This window comes from Caenorhabditis briggsae (assembly GCF_000004555.2).
Source record: "Caenorhabditis briggsae complete genome, chrX, whole genome shotgun sequence".
In the NCBI taxonomy this organism is placed as follows: Eukaryota; Metazoa; Nematoda; class Chromadorea; order Rhabditida; family Rhabditidae; genus Caenorhabditis; species Caenorhabditis briggsae.
Window position 1 is genome coordinate 6910055 of NC_013491.2, and position 17315 is coordinate 6927369.

Genomic DNA, 17315 nt, shown 5'->3' on the forward strand with positions numbered 1-17315 from the left:
GTTCCTATCAACAGTATCAGTGCCATTTTTCCATTTCATATCAATTTCCTCATTTCCGTTGGCCAACGAATCCTCGGGGAGGGGACAGTTTTGAGGGACTTTCTCAGAAGATTGAATGGCGATTGCGAATGGTAGGGGACAAGTGGAAATCGAGGGAATAATACAATTGAATGGTCTGATGCATATCTATGCATATTTCGGGAATAATAAGCCTTGTTCACTCACCGCCTATTCCATCCGACTAGCTTTCGTTTTGTCTCAACGTGTCTCCTTCTTTTTTCTCTTATTTTCAAGAGCTTTTGTCAAATTTGTCCTCATCAAAAGGCCAACACAAATCTGGGAATTAATAGAGAAGGCGGTCGTATTAGAAAGTGGCCTCAACCGAAGCTAATCTATCAGTTTTATAGGTGTTTTCTCAGCGTTTATTCTACTATGTCTTCATGTTCATGTATTTCTTTTGAATTCATTTTCATTATCTTTTTCTTTTGGTCAGTTGATTGATTTTCAGAATTTGTTCATGAATTTCGTGCTTGCGGTATTTGCAATTATTGTTTTGGTGAGTTTTTGAAGTCTTTTTTTATTCTAAAAAACTTCTGGAAAGTTTTTTGTTCGCGAAAATTCTGAAATTTTAAAATTCTGAAAAAAAAAACATTTTCAGAGTTTCAAACGTGAGGGGTTTTTCTAATTTTGTGATTTTCAGCAAACCGCCCAGGGTGAAATAGACAATGCGATTATTGGCGATCCATCTGTAGAATGTGGTGATGACTTTTTTGAGGTAAGATTTTTTATTACATTCTTTTGGCCCATAATTTGGAGAATACAACAATTCTGGTGTAGAAAGGGGCTAAAAATGATTACAAAACACAAAACCCACAACTCGGGGGTGCAAAATTCGAATTTTTCAAGTATTTTGTACCCCCGATTTGTATCACTAAAATGATTCGAACTCTAATGACCCTAAAATTGTTGTACCCTCTGAATTGTTTGTCTTTATTTTCTTTCATTTTTTTCTGGATATTTGTAGAAGATAACCAAAAATGCAAATCAAACATTCTTTATTATAATATCTCCAGTATTTTATCAGTTGACAAATATTTGATATTTTTCAAAGGAATATATGAGTTCGAAGTGGACGGTTAAGGTTGGATTCTATTAGAGGAAATAGGTATTTGCTGCGGTTTTCTGAAAGAAATTCCAGGGTTGATTTGAAACTACTTCAAAAACTTAAATAGGATTTTCCAAAGTTTTACTTATTTTCAAGTCACTAAAAATAATTTTTCAGGTCAAATTCGACACTCGTACCACATTCCACGGCATCGCGTTCGTTCAAAACCACCTTGACAATCCGGACTGCCGAACGTTCGCCAGAAAAGACGAATCCGCAAAGAACAGCAGTCTTCGGCTGACTTTCGATCAGTGCGCAATTGAGAAAAGACATTCGGTAAGTGTTTGTTGATGTGTGTATGCATCTGTGTGTTCATTTCCGGTTCTTCTTGTCTGAACACTGGGTTATCTGATCCGAATGGAATCTATATGTGGGATAATTAGCATAGAAAAATTTTTGACAATTGAATATTTTATTTATTATGAGTCACTTACGACAGGGAGAAGATACAAAAAAGGTGTCGTGTGTGCATATATAAGATACAGCGGATAAATATTAAATAAGAGATAAATAAAATTAGTTTGGCATTGGTGGCCATCCTCCTTGTCCACCACCTCCGTAAGGTTGTCCTCCATATCCTCCTTGTCCACCTCCCGGTTGTGGTCCACCTTGGTAGGATCCGTATCCACCACCGCCTCCCATATTTCCTCCTCCCATGTTTCCTCCGTAACCGCCACCTCCGTATCCACCGTCTCCACCGCCGCCACCCATACCGTAACCTCCTCCCATATCACCACCAGCTCCATATCCGCCACCTCCGTATCCTCCGTATCCGCCATCACCACCGCCTCCTGAAAAACGGAAATCTTTGAAAGTTATGGAATAAAACCACTTACCGTATCCTCCTCCCATATCACCACCACCTCCATATCCTCCACCCATGTCGCCACCACCGCCGTATCCACCTCCCATATCTCCACCTCCACCGTATCCTCCGCCACCGTATCCTCCCATATCACCACCGCCTCCTGGAATAAAGAAGTTTAATTTCATGTCTTTCAATTATACTTACCGTAACCACCACCACCTCCCCAGTCTTGTCCGAGGGCTAGGAGAGCACAAGTTGAAAGGACCAATACAGAACGACGCATCTGAAATACCGGTGGCTAGAAAGGATTTTTTGGCTACGAAAGAAAAATGAAAAGGCGATATTGATGATGGCATATCAAAAAGCGGCCGCCTTATATAATCGGTGAGAAGAGCCGGCTCACGAACGGTTCTGCGCACGGCGGCCCTCCCCGGCGACAATAAAGAACCGGTCATTTGTCTGAGCAAACGAATGGCTCAGATTATTTATCAGCACATATCACTTTCATTGAGTGAAGAGAGGGGAATAGTAGAATGAAAAACGGAAAGGAATATGAAAAAAACTGATATTGGGACAACTTTTTGATCATGATCACTAGTACCGGAATTGATAACACCGGTTGGGACTCATAACTGATCTAAATGGTTATTATCGTTGGGTGAGGAAAAAACAGTTAAGAGAGGATAACTCTTTAAACTTTTCTTGAAGTCGGAAAAGCAAACTACCATATTTTTTGAAACTATGAATATATGTTGCCTATTCTTGCAAATTTTGACGATTGTCGTATTTCTTCTAATTATTTTCACCATTTTAACCCTTTTTTTCCGATTTACATCACAAAAAGGGTGAAAATCGACAAAAAATTGATAAAGACAAAGTGATATTTGAAATAGACTCGAAGAACATAGCTGTTCGCTACCATATTTCTGTAGCTTGCCCGAACCGGTAACTTTTATCTTAATTATCTCGATTCTTGTTAAAGATATCAAAACTTTGTCAACTGATAAATTTTTCATCATAGTATCACCTACATTTCATCAGTTTCAATCTTTTTAGTATCTTTCAGCAGTTTCGAGATAGTTGAGTCCGAAGTGGAGGGCTTCTATCAAAGGAAATACAATGTTCTATTTACCTTAATTCAAATGTTTGCCAAATTTTTGTTATACTTTTAATGATTTTCATAATTTGAATTAATGTTTTCCGATTCACATCGAACAAACGGTAAAATTAATTTGTTGAAAAAATTGAAAAAGAAACAAGAATATAGGATTTGAAGCAAGACAAAAAACATGGCAGCTCACTTTTACGCTTTTGAAAAAAATTAAACGAGATATCCGCATTCAAATTTTTTTCCGTGCAACGAAACTATGAAGGAATGATTTTATAACACTTTTTCTGGCTTCCAAAAAATATATTTAGAAAAAAAATACATTTTTAAATGTCAAAAAAAACAATATTCGAATTAGGGTTTTCTGGAAGGCCTTTAGAAACCACAACAACAAACATTTCAGACATCTCCACGCGGTTTGTTCCTTTACACAAATGTCGTGGTGGCATTCAATCCGGAATTCCTCACCAAAAACGATCGCGTGTTCAAGGTGCAGTGTTTCTACATGGAGATGGAGAGACGTATCCAAAAGGAGATTCAGATTTCGTATGTGCCATTTTTTTCACTTATATTAGGTGTCATTTTTTTACATTAGTCCAGATCAAATTTTCATATATCACTATCAAATTTCGATAAATGTTTTCAGTATGCCTCCACCGACTATGCACTCCAAGCAGCTTAACATGCCCGTCTGCAAATATGAGGTGTTGGATGGATCGCCAACTGGCCCACCTGTTTATTTTGCAACTGTCGGTCAGATGGTCAGTTTATTGCTCATGTGGGAAGCTCAGGGAACACAAAAATCAAAGATCGAAAAGTCGCAAAACATGACAAGACTCTTTTTCTAGGTTTATCACAAATGGACATGCGATACGGAGCACGAAAACACGTTTTGTATGCTTGTACACTCTTGTTTCGTTGATGATGGGAATGGTCAGCGGGTTCAGCTTTTGAATGAGAAGGGGTTGGTTTTTTCTGGGTTACTTTAGCTCAAAACAGTTAATTTCCAGATGTGCCCTTGACAAGTATCTCCTGACCAATCTTGAATATCCCACCGACCTGATGGCAGGACGCGAAGCCCACGTGTACAAATACGCCGACCGTGACAACATGTATTTCGATTGTCAAATATCAATAACAGTCAAAGAACCGGGCCTTGACTATTGTGATGTAAATTTAAGAGATCGAAAAACCAAAAAATAAATAAAAAGTTCAGGTACCATCCTGTCCGGATCCACCTAGAAGGCGAAGATCCAGCAATATAGCAGCAGAGAACACAACAATGACAGCTCAAATTGATTATGAAGGTATTTCAAGGGTTACTGTAGATAACATAGGACAAAATTTTTTTAGATACCGAGATCGTGAGCGACTACATCATCCCGAACGATGACATTATCTCGTTAAATTGGATTCAGAGAAATTTTGATATGAGAATCGTAAGTGGTTTATCATTTCCTTATTTTTTTTAATAAAAGCTAACCCTATACTTGTAATTGGAGCCTAAATATCTTGGCTTCTAGAAGAGATATAAAAAATGTGTCAACTAATAAAATATTGCTGACAGTATGATGAATAATCTATCAGTTAATAGATTTTTGTTATCTCTTATTTGAATTCGAATAATTGAGCTCAAAGTAGCAGTAAAAAGCTGCCTTTCATTAAACGGAGAAAGGGAAGAAAACCTAGAATATCAAAACAAAACCGAAAAGAACGGAATAACCTGAAATTTAGCTTAACAGTAAAAGACGTGCGCTAAAAACATACACTCAAAACTTGTGATAGAAGGGACCCAGACACTGCCAATTACAGTCCAATTATCTCTAAATCTATGAAAGATCAAAAAATTGCGAACGAACTGTTGGTGATAAGATGATAAATAATTAGTTGAAAATTTTTTGATACCTGTCGAAGAAACCAAGAAATTGAGCTCAAAATTCAAGTCTATACTTTTTCAGAGTGAGCTGTGTATGACCGCAATGGGAACTACCGTACTCGTCTTCCTCAACGCATTCCTTTTCATCGTTTCACTGGTTTTCATCATGCATGTATGCTGCTTCCGAAGCTCCACAAAACTTGACAATATACAATCCACAATGTTATAATTCTGGCTCTAATATTTATTTATTTAGTATTTTAAACTTAATTTATTAATGTATTAACTAATAACTTGTGCAATACAGTTATACAGATCTTTGACTTCTTCTTATTTTATCTGTATCTATTTTGGTCATAAATGTTAAATATCTTCTTTCTTTGAGATCTAACCATTTCAATGAAAAACCGAATTAAAACGTGACAAACTTCCATGGAACGCGCGCAGGAAATGACTTGCTAACTAGTGTTAAAACTGGTTTTCCGTTATTTTTCGTTGTTTGTTTGATTCTTTGGAATTTGAAATTTTATTCGCAAGAATTTTCAGGTCATAGTGTAAAACAAGCCGCTTTTCGTTGAAATTCTAATCTTGGTTTTGCACACTAATAAAATTGCACCCTGCTCTTTCTCTTTTCCTAGGCTCGTATTAGTTTTCACGTGAAGCTTCACGTGTCAAATTCATGTATGATGAAATGTGTCACCTTATTTTCGTGGATCGGAAATGAATGTTTTTGTAGCCAAAGACTTAACATTAAATGACTACACAATAGTAGATGAGTGTAGTTCGTAAATACCGTATTTCCCCCTCCTTTCCTCAAAGTTTAAGCTCAATTATCTCGGTTCCTATTAGAGATATCGAAAATTTGTCAACTGATAAAATTCCTGTCATAACATCACCATTATTTTATTAGTTGATAGATTTTCGATATCTCTTATAGGAACCAAAATAATTAAGCTCACAGTGCAAGTATAGGATAACCTTCTATTAGAGTGTCTACAGTAATCCTGAATCTAAAAACCCCTATTTTTTATGAAATTTTTCCTGTTCAGCGTAGGTGTTTCTGATCTCTGTTTTCGATCATCACCATAACCAGAAAACAATTTTTAATGAATACCGAAAAATCATTGATACAATGATTATTCATTTCCTGGTTCTCACGGTACTGAATGGTTTTTCCTGGTTTTTGAAATATGACAATAATTTTTTTCTATCCAAACATCAATTAAAGCAGTATAACAATTCATATATAAGGGATGGCAAATTTTCGAACAGTATGTGTTCTGATATTTCATTCTTGAGGACTACCCAAGCTTCTCTGATAGCTTCATCTCTAACAAACGGCTCTTGACAAATTGAAAACGGTGAGTGAAACGCTTTAGGACACACAAGTTCAACTAGGAACCTTCATAGTTTTTTCACAAATTTCTTAGGATTACTGTAGAAAAAAACAAAGTTTTATGAGTGTCACAAGGAGTTTTTAAAGTGATTTTCATTTGGAATTTAGACTGCAATGAGTTTTTTGGCTTAGGAAACCTTATCATAACTGAAAATACTTGAGAAACTGGAAACAATAATAATCTATCTCAAGGTATTCATGAACTCGTGTACCGTATTTCTTCTTATAAAACGGCACTCGGATATTTTCAATTTGACCTCAATTATCTCGATTTCAACAGAATGACCTCGAGATGTGAACTTTATGCCGACATATCTCATTTTCAGTAAAATATATCAAAAAGTGGTCAACTAACAAAATTTTATTCATCATTCAAACAACATTTTGTCAGTTGATCTTTTTTTGATATCTATGACAGGAACCGAGATACAGTGGCCCAAAGTTGGTTTGAAAGTTCGTTTGGGGGAGATTCTATTACAATGGCGACGGTAATTGTACAAAACGATAAATTATAGTAGTGGCGTTTCATTGAAGGAAACACGAATGTTTGAATCTAGTGATCATTCATAAAAATGTTATACATTATCAGTAATAAAAAATGCTCCAATTTTCAAAAATCAAAAAAGGATGAGACAAGAATCCACCAACATTTTGAGTTACAGTAATCCCCCACATAGTTTCTACCGTTGTCAAACACAAACCAAATGTGAAAATTCCATTTCCTCAGATTCTTTTCTATAATCTAGATAGATTTTCTTCTTCTTCCTCATTTTTCAGTCCTTCATCTCTACACACCACTAATTGTACATCTCCCACCTATCAGCTTTTCAATCTCAAAAACCCATCCATTCAGTCACATCCTTTCCCATTATACAACTTTTTGCATCCTTTCTCTCCGAGCTCTTCTCGAAGATCACAGCCTGCAACAGTTGGTCATTCTACTAATCGCAGTGGGCCTTCCTATTCCTCCTTCCTCCTCCACATTGTACCTCCCTCCCCCCATTTTCTTCAGCTGCCATTCACGTGCTCTTCCCGCCACTCCGTTCTGGGGGTTTTCCTTGTCGAGTGCGACCTCACCCCATCTTTTGTCTTAGTCTCCTCCACCCCCAGCCACTATATCAACGCATTTTGCAAAGACTGCGCTGCATAGACCGTTCTTGTTCTCCCTTTTTTTCTTCCTTAGTCATCTTTGAGATTTCATCAGCTTGATAAATAAGGAATGCTTTTCATGGCGAACGAACGGGACCACATGATGATGTTTTTCTCTAGAAAGTTTTGGGGTGGTGGTGCATCAAAATATATTTTTAGGGCATACGATTTTTGGGTTCTTGTAAAGTTCCTGAAGCTGCCCACGTGCAGAAGAGGAAGCTTCTTAGAAGAAGAAAAATCATTCTCTCTCCTATCAGCTGGTGGTGTGATCTACGTCTCATTTCTTTGCATTATCAAAGAGTGTGTCGTTTCCTTGTCTCTCTTAATGACTGCCTATCATACCATTGCCGCATTTTCAAATCAAGTTCATTCATTTTGCAATGTTTGAGAGTCTAGGACTTTCATCATACTACTCCACTTTCCTTCTCACGCCATTTACTCCTAATTTGAACTGAAGAATCTTTACTTTTCAGCTTCAAACTCCAATGGCATCCACATCAAGTCTAGATGCATTTGAAACGTGCAAAAAATGTTTGGCAGGAAGTGCCGCCGCTGCCATCAGCAAAACGACAACAGCGCCGTTTGACCGTGTCAAACTTGTCCTCCAGGTGAGGAATTTGTGTCTTTTTTGTTTTTTTTCTCATTCAAAGGCAATATCAACAAACAAATATATAAAATTTCAGCTTCAAAGGAAAGGAGAATTCGCTGTAGCAGAATACAATGGAATTCGAGACTGCCTTACAAAAATTAGACTGGAACAAGGCCCTATGGCTCTTTGGAGAGGAAACGGAGCCGGTGTAGCTAGATGTCTTCCAAACCACACGCTCAATTTTGCATTCCGTGACATCTACAGAAATAAACTTCTCAAAAACGTTGACCGTCAGAAGAGTTTCAGCAAGTTTCTTGCCGGTCAGTCATTTCCTTTTGTACTCATCAGCTGATTAATTACTTTCAGGTACATTTGTATCAGGAGGTCTTGGTGGCGCGACTACACTCTTCATTTTGTATCCATTCGACTTTGCCAGAACTCGTCTTGCCTTGGACACCAAGAAAGATGGATCAAAGAAATATACAGGAATGGTTGACTGTCTCCAGAAGATTAGAGCCCGTGAAGGCGTGACATCCTGGTTTAAGTGAGTCGAATCCTTTTGAAATTCTGATTTTATAGAGGAATTTTCTAGAGGACTCTCCGCAGCTATGCAGTTTGTCATTGCCTCTCGAGCCATCTTCTTTGGAATCTTCGACAGTATTAGAACAAGTGTAGAGGATCCAAAATCCTTGAATTTCGCGGCATGCTGGGCAATTGCACAGGTGTCTATCACTACAAGTGGCATGATGTGCTATCCGTTGGATACTGTACGACGCAGTATGATGATGCAAGCTGGAAAGAAAGTGAAGCAATATGCTAGCACGAAAGATTGCTGGAAAACTTTATACAAGTGAGTTGAAGATTTATTTTTTGAAATGAAAAATAAACTAATTTTTCAGAAAAGACGGATTCAATGGATTCTACCGAGGTGCTCTCACAAACTCGCTCCGATCTACTGGTGGAGCACTTATCATCACATTTTATTACGAGTTCTCGAAATACATGTAAAACGGGTCGTCATGGTTTCTATTATTAATTTATTTATTTCATCAAATCCCTAATCTTGTCTCACATGAGCATCAAATGTCATACATTTCAAATGAATTTTCCTGGTGATTTTAATAAATTTTTCTGGTGTTTTAGAAAGTTTTGAAGACGTTCTACTAGACAACAAGCAAAATGATCAAAAATACAAAACGGAGGTTCTGTTTTAATGAGAACTTTTTTGAATCCAATGCTTTTGAGAATGTGCAAAATGAACTCTGACATTCAACTTCAACTAACTCACATTCAAAAACATTTTCAGTGATCACAGTACCGAGAAAAAAATATAAAGATGACCCGTTAGTTGAAAAGGTTAATAATTGATCTTTCGGATTCAAAAAGGTCAAAAATTCACTAACTTTTATTCTGGATTTAACTTTGAAGCGAAAACGGGTATCCTCACATGGCAAGGTTTCTAGTCTTATATTTCAAAAAAAAACCTGAATTTCGCATTTTTTTTATCAGCCACGTTACAGATGAATAAACATGAACGGCTTTTTTTCTGCATCTCATAGTTCTACGATTCAGGTTTTTAAATAATTTCAATTTGATTGTTTTTGCGTGGGAAGCCTGAACGGATTTGAAAATTGAGAAATAATTTTATGGAGATTTTTTCGGATTACCTCGATATGCAAGGAGCAGTGCTCAGGGGTTGGTAAGATGGTGTGTGAAAGTATCTGTGTCCTAATGGCTTTGTCGAAAGTTTGCGGGATATTCAAAGCCAGGAAAATGTTTTTATTTCGAAAAAAAGTAAAATATTTGAAATGCAGAATACGAGGAATTCAGAAATTCAGAAGTTCAGTCATTAGAAAATTCCTAAAGGCCAAACTAGAAAATCAGATATGCATAACAATTCGAGTAATTGAAGTGGTTTTTGATAAGAGCATTTACGAAAAAAGCGAAAAAAGGTTAAAAGGATTTTCAAAAAACATAAAAAAGTTCTGATCGTTGTAACACTAAATTAACAAAAAATGAATTTGTCAATTGGTAAAACTTTCGTGATATTACTCAGACAAGAATGGAGTTCCTGCCGGGGGGTTAAGATTTCCGCCGGCAGGAACTATTGTGTTCAAAGTTATATCCGGCAGGTAAAATGACGATTACATCATCAAAAAAGCTGCTGCCGGCAGGCTAGAAGGTAAGAGATCCTGCCAGGTCAAACGATGCTCCGCGCGGCTGGATTTTTTTTTCATTTTCTATATTTTTTTTTCGTCGTTTTTTCTTATTTTATAGTAATTTTATTTGGTTGGCCCCTGTATAAGTTATCATATGGCGTAATTTGTGATAAAATAGGAAAATTTTTGCAATTTTTCTTTTCTTTTTCAGAGCATGGTCAATGGCTCGTCCTAGCTTAACACACCCGTCAGCGACAAAATGAAGCACCGATGACTGTAAGTTACGTTTTTCGCTGTCAATATCGACTATTCCTCAGATTTCAAAACTCGTCTTCGGCGTCTTCCCCGATTGTGACAACTCTTTCTGAACACACTTCAAAAGTTCGAATGTTTGGCTCGGAATTTCAAAGTTAACAAATAATTTCCCCTATTTATTTCATATCTCCTTCAATAGTCATTGATATTTAAGACACTATTTTATTTCCTATTTTTTATTTTTTAATTGTATCTAACTATGTATAAGTATAGAAATTTTCATGCTTAATAAATTGTACTCAATTTTCATTTTGTTTTGATTGTGAAAAACGCAATGAAAGAGGGAGGATCAGTAAAGGGAATTTACCTGCCAGCGGGAAATCTTTCATAGAAATTGTCGTAATGTTGCTCGAAGCGCAAGAATAGAATATCGTTTCATCAGGCTATTCACGGTATTATCGTCATCTAACTAGTAAGCAAACAAATTGTCTTTGAGAGCGGATATCTCGTTGAATTTTTCTTAAGGCGCAAGAGCAAACTGTCCTTCAGCGAATGGATAAATTTCAGACTACAAAAACAATTTTAGGGTTAAAAAAATTTTTTTTTCTGATAGAACAGAATCTGAAAACTGAAAAATTCAAAAAATCTTCTTCTTTCAAGATCATCAAGTTTTGAATTTTTGCGATTTTCAGAATGTGTTCCATCAGAAAATCATGCTTGGGGTTTTTTCCTCAAATTGTTTTTGCAGTCTTAAATTTATCCGTTTGCCTGCATTAATTGTCGAAAGATTGAGAAAATAGGAAAATAATTTTCAAAATAGACTCCAACAATACAGTAATTCGCCTTTGCGTTTTCAAGAAAAATTAATTGAGATATCCGCTATCAACCTTTTTTTCTCAGACGATAATAGAATAGTTAGGCTTTTGTAAATTTTTTGTGATCTCAAATTTAGATCTGTTTTTTGTTTCGTTTCGCTTTCTACTATAATCTTTTTTTTCTATAAAATTTCATTTTCAAAAAATATCATTCGAATGAGTGTTTAGAAATAAAAAAGAATAGATAGGCGATAAACATGTTAGACTTGCTACCTTCCACTCTGCTCGCTAGACTAGACAGAGTAGGTCAAAAAAACTTCTATTGATGTCAAATTGACCATTGAAACACAACAAACGTGAGGCCCCGAGGGTCCAAAGTACATTGTAGTGCTGCGTACCCTGTACTCTAGGGCCCTCATTCCGCGCGCTCTTCTTCCCGCCGGTTAACCTCCTCCCGTTCGTCCTCACCGTTTAGTATTGTTGCCTTTTCTCTTGTTCCCCCTCTCATCTCTTCCCAACCTATCGATTTTCTTCCAGTCCATGTGCTGCTGAGAGTTGTTTACTAGATGATGTTAGAGAGTTGGTGATTGATTCGGGGTCGTTGTTGGTCTTATCAGTTGAAAAATCTTTTGTTTTATTCCGCAATCGTTTTCTCAAGTTGTTGCCAATTTTTCGCATATGTGGAAAGTCGAAAATGCGGAGAAAAAATTAATCAAACATATCATTTTCAACAATTGATGGATGATATCCCTGATCAAAATGAGTGTTTACATCCCATTTTTCTTCTTTTTTTCTCTCGCTTTTTTCATTTTTCTTCTTGTTGCCTTTTCACTAGTTTTTTCGACCCTCACGTACGCAATCTTTTTTCTTTTTTTTCTCGAGTTTCTATCTCATAGTTTCAATTTTTAGGATGATTTTCCTCTTATTTTGGTTCCTGATCCTTCTACTGATCTTCCTGGCAGTCACCGGCAAGACTTTGGGACTTCGTGAGCTTTATGTGGAAACATTGATTCGAATTTTCGAGGTAAGTTTTTGGTTGGGGAGGAGTGAAATGCGGGAGGAGAGCAAAGATTACTCTGATAACCCACTTATCATTATCATTTTTTCAGTGGGGAGCCACGCTCAGCGAAGAATCTGATGTCGAGGAAGACTCGGTTATTGAAGAAGATGAATTCCCGGCACAACACAAGAAAATCCGGCGGTCTTCATCCTCATCCGACCTTGGTGAGTTTCTTTTTTTTTAATTTTTTGATCAATACATTTTTCAGGCATCATCAATCGAGAGAAATCTGACATCATCGACGCCAAACTGCATGAGACGAATGTAACGGAATCAAAACAATCAACAGTCAGCGTTCTTGTCGATGATACTCTGGATTTTATTACGGTATTACATATAGCTTATGAAATAAACTGAAAAAAAAGATTTTTAGGCTGGAATGGAAGCTGTCATCGAGGATCAAGTCACCAACCGGTTCTCTGCAGCTCAATTACCATCATGGAATTTGCTAAGTCGCACCAAATTTACGTTCCATTTTCTTAAGTGAGTATTTGAAAATTTGAAAAAATGGAAAAAGTTGAAGAACATTGAAATAATCAAGTCAAAAGACATCAACACATACAGCACTGGTCAATAAAGTATACAAAAACTCATTCTTCAGTTGATTTTTGGCCAGTTTGATCATTTCCAGAAGTCTGGAGATTGGCGGTCGATTTTCCGGTGAAAAAAAAACTTGAAAAAAAACCGAGGTCTTCAAAAAATTGGCAAATCGCTGAAAAACTAGGATATTTCAGAAGTTCTATGACTGCGAAGTTAGTAAACAAAACTCCAAAAATTTTGAAGCAATGGGAAACTGTGCAACCAAGCTCCAGGGTTCTGAAAATACTCAAAAAGGTCAAAAATCTACTGAAAAATATGTTTTTGTACATCTTTTAGATTGGTACTATACATGAGAGAGTTCGGATAACTTGAGCAATTTTTATAAACATGATATTGCGAGCTAAATTACAAAAATACTTGTTATCGCAACCTTACAATATCTCAAGATACTGAAATTTCCCAAAAACCCCAAATGGATGCATCAACATAGAAACACAACTGAACTCAATTGGAAACTGCCAAGACTTGATGGCTAAAATATGAATGCTTCTGAAAAGAGCCAATTTTTCAGACTCACAGCTCACAGCGTCACATTTGACACATTGAGATTTTCAAAGCCATGAAAACTGATTATTTAGTAAACCATACCAAAACTTATAAAATGAACAAGTTTAATAGATAAGTTTTGTTGTTAGAAAGACTACTAAAATTTGGAAAACATTTTCTTTAAAAAATCTCTTTTCCAGCTGGCAGCTGACCGCACTCTGGATCGCTGGGTTCATGTTCCGCTACTACGTGCTTGTCCCATGCAGAATTGCTCTGTTCGTCATTGCAATCGTACTGATGATCGTTTCAACATCTATCATCGGATTGATCCCACATGCAAAGTGAGTTTTCTGCCTAAATTCGAAATCCCCGAAATTGATTAATAATGCGGCCAAATAAAGCTAAAAAACTGAACGTTTTGCAAATTTTGCATTGTTCCAGAACCCGAAAGTTCCTGAACCGAAGATGTATGTTGATGTGCATGAGAATCTACTCTCGCGCATTCTCAAGTGTTATTCGTTTCCACGATAAAGAGAATCGAGCCAACAAAGGAGGAATATGTGTTGCGAACCACACGTCGCCAATCGACGTCATGGTTCTGTCCTGTGACAATTGCTACGCTATGATTGGTCAGAAACAAGGAGGATTTTTGGGATTCTTGCAAACGACGCTCAGCAGATCGGAACACCACATTTGGTTTGAGAGAGGAGAGGCTGGAGATAGAAAACAAGTCATGAATAGGTGAGTTTTTGACTGCAGAAGTTGTTTTTCTGACTCGATCCTTTCCCAGAATGCGTGAACATGTTGAGGATGAAAACAAGCTACCGATCATCATCTTCCCCGAGGGAACATGCATCAATAACACTTCCGTGATGATGTTCAAAAAGGGATCATTTGAGATCGGCTCCACAATCTACCCAATCGCTGTCAAATACGATACCCGTCTCACTGATGCCTTCTGGAACAGCAGTGCTCAATCTTACGGAAGATATTTGTGGAGTATGATGACTTCTTGGGCGATCATTTGTGACGTTTGGTATCTGCCACCAATGACAAGAGGAGATGGTGAAGATTCTATTTCGTTTGCAAAGAGAGTGAAGCGAGCAATTGCTAAAAAGGGAGGATTGATTGATTTGGAGTGGGATGGAGCGTTGAAGAGAGAACGGGTGAGTATTTAGCTTGGAAAAAAAGAACAGTTTCGAGAAAACGTGCATTCTAATTTTTATCTTGGTGGAGCTATTAACTTGTTTTCAACCAGTAGAAAAATATAAAAGGAAGCTCTCAATTTTGGAAAAACCGAAAGCATTTGCTATCAATTGGATAACATGTCGAAACGAGCTGGTAACAGCTTCTTTGAGCCTCAATATTTTCGGAACAATTGAATATGATTTGATGGAAATCGAGAAGAAGTTTTTTAAATATGATTTTTTAAAATGAAAAACTGTACTTTACATAAAAGGTGTAGTCAGGAATGTTCGAAATCGCCTTTTCGGGTTGTATCGGGATATCCAAAAATTCTGGTTTGTTTTATTTCGGAAATTCAGAATTTTGAAATATTCCGATTTTGAAAATTTCGAAATCTCAGAATCATCGGAATATTCCGATTTTTGTAAAAAAAAAACCACCCATTCAAAAGTTTTTGGAATTTTCGAAATTTGGAATTCTGTTCCGAACATCCCTGGTTCTAGACCATGAAGTTGTTGAGGCGAGAAAAATCAACCAAAAATATTTTTCCGCTTTCTACTTGGCTAGTGACATTACATATGTGAAGGACAGATTTTCAAACAGTAACATCTTGTAGTACTGACCGACTTGCTTCATTTAAATGTTAAAATATCAAAAAATTGGTCTGGCTTATTGCATGGTTGTCAATACGCTTTTCGATTCTCACTTATCAATCACCTTATCAGTTTTCCAGGTATCAAGCAAACTAGTAACACTGCAACAAAAACTCTACTTTGAACGTCTTGCTCGTACCACCACTCTGAACTCGATGCTCGAAGAAAAATCCAGCGACATTTTGAACATTATGCAAGGAATCACAGAAGAGGAACGAAATGAGCTGCTCAAACAGATTGATGAACAGGACGACGAAGAGGAGATGATCAGGAAAATCTCATCCTTGAAACCAAAATTCAAACTTGGAGAACAGGACACCGATGATAGTCAGCAGCACATCAAAGTAGATTGAATCATATTTTTATAGTTTTTTGTTTTTTTTTCTACCCAAGTTTATTATTACACTTTTGTACAAAACACACTAGCCATTTCTCCTTCGCCATTTTTTTGCTCAGTTTTCCGCGTGTTGAATCGTGTATTGAAATTATAACTTTTTGAAACCGTAATCTCGTTTTTTTTGTTGAATGAAAGTACTTTATTCAAAGGAGTGGGGTTTCAAAAATTATGTTACAAAAATTATTTCCTGCCAAAAAATATATCCGGCCGGATTGTTCCTGGTCCGCTGATCTTCCAAAGACCCAAGTGGGAGCATTTGCAATCACGGTATACGAGGCATTCCGAAGCACATGGACCACGAAGCGTTGTGGGTGGTTGCGTGTTGGTCCTCATCCACAGATACGGATACGCAGCGACAGTAAGAGCTAACATCAAATGTTTCGTAAATGTTTCAAACAAATCATTGTTGAGTTTGTCTCTGTATACTAGCTCGAAGTTTTATATAGAGCAAATATGTTTTTCAAAAACAAATCTCGATGGACTGTGAATTATGTAGAAGACTGTGAATCACATAGACAATTTTTCTACATGTTTTCACTCTCTCATGTATTCCGTTGATGTCGAACAGACTCGAATACAATTAATGTAAGAAGCAAAGAAATCAATTTCAAATTAACGATATTGTAGTTTGTAACGGATGTTTTGATTTTACTCCGAGGGTACATCGAAAAAGGGTACATCACTCTTATAGGGTACATTGACTCAGAGGGTACATTGACTGATAGGGTACATCTGTGGAGGAGTCTGATAGGGTACATTTAAGCAACTCTCATAGGGTACATCGACGAAATACTCAAAGGGTACATCGAAAAAATCTGAAAGGGTACATTGGTCTGATTTCGCACAGTTTTCGAATGTTCGTAACTTAATGAGACGGACAAGTTTTATAACGAAGTTTCGGTCATTCATCGGATTATAAGCAACTTACTGATGCTCGGCGAGGTTTTGCAACGTGCTCCTCCTCAATCTTGAATAGTACGCGCTCATTTCTCGATCACTCAGGAACGCTATTTCAAAACAATTTTAGTAATTTACCCGCATTCTGAAAGCTTGAGCAGCGAGCTACACTTTTTTTTCTAGCCCAGGAAGATAAATAACTTCAAACAGATACAATGAAAGATACAATGTTCGTCCCTAAGTGTCGAGGAATGAGCGCTTACTATTCAAGATTGAGGAGGAGCACGTTGCAAAACCTCGCCGAGCATCAGTAAGTTGCTTATAATCCGATGAATGACCGAAACTTCGTTATAAAACTTGTCCGTCTCATTAAGTTACGAACATTCGAAAACTGTGCGAAATCAGACCAATGTACCCTTTCAGATTTTTTCGATGTACCCTTTGAGTATTTCGTCGATGTACCCTATGAGAGTTGCTTAAATGTACCCTATCAGACTCCTCCACAGATGTACCCTATCAGTCAATGTACCCTCTGAGTCAATGTACCCTATCAGACTCCTCCACAGATGTACCCTATCAGTCAATGTACCCTCTGAGTCAATGTACCCTATAAGAGTGATGTACCCTCAATGTACCCCTTTTTGATGTACCCCCGGAGTATGGGCCGTTTGTAACGGATGTTTTGATTTTTTTTTCTGAAATCGACTTTTCTGAAAC

General features: G+C 37.1%; 4 protein-coding genes across 4 annotated transcripts; 3 read left to right on the top strand and 1 right to left on the bottom strand.

Annotated features, from left to right (window-relative positions):
* Positions 1-517: 517 nt before the first annotated feature.
* Cbr-cut-5 lies at positions 518-5186 on the top strand (the record flags this gene model as incomplete). Its single annotated transcript, XM_002644171.2, has 10 exons — positions 518-556; positions 701-775; positions 1283-1441; positions 3485-3627; positions 3728-3842; positions 3930-4045; positions 4092-4251; positions 4298-4388; positions 4435-4520; positions 5040-5186. The coding sequence occupies 10 exons, from the start codon at positions 518-520 to the stop codon at positions 5184-5186; spliced, it is 1131 nt and encodes a 376-aa protein (XP_002644217.2).
* On the bottom strand, positions 1682-2256 carry CBG17212 (the record flags this gene model as incomplete). The annotated part of the gene is made up of 2 exons (XM_045239326.1): positions 1682-1956; positions 2178-2256. 2 exons carry the CDS (start codon positions 2254-2256, stop codon positions 1682-1684), a joined length of 354 nt encoding a protein of 117 aa, XP_045096129.1.
* A 2801-nt stretch (positions 5187-7987) lies between the features above and the next one.
* CBG17210 lies at positions 7988-9099 on the top strand (the record flags this gene model as incomplete). The annotated part of the gene is made up of 5 exons (XM_002644170.1): positions 7988-8110; positions 8186-8411; positions 8458-8635; positions 8684-8941; positions 8991-9099. The coding sequence occupies 5 exons, from the start codon at positions 7988-7990 to the stop codon at positions 9097-9099; spliced, it is 894 nt and encodes a 297-aa protein (XP_002644216.1).
* A 3131-nt stretch (positions 9100-12230) lies between these two features.
* Positions 12231-15657, top strand: Cbr-acl-5 (the record flags this gene model as incomplete). The annotated part of the gene is made up of 8 exons (XM_002644169.2): positions 12231-12344; positions 12430-12544; positions 12589-12707; positions 12754-12863; positions 13667-13807; positions 13908-14207; positions 14257-14632; positions 15385-15657. 8 exons carry the CDS (start codon positions 12231-12233, stop codon positions 15655-15657), a joined length of 1548 nt encoding a protein of 515 aa, XP_002644215.2.
* Between the last annotated feature and the right edge of the window lie 1658 nt (positions 15658-17315).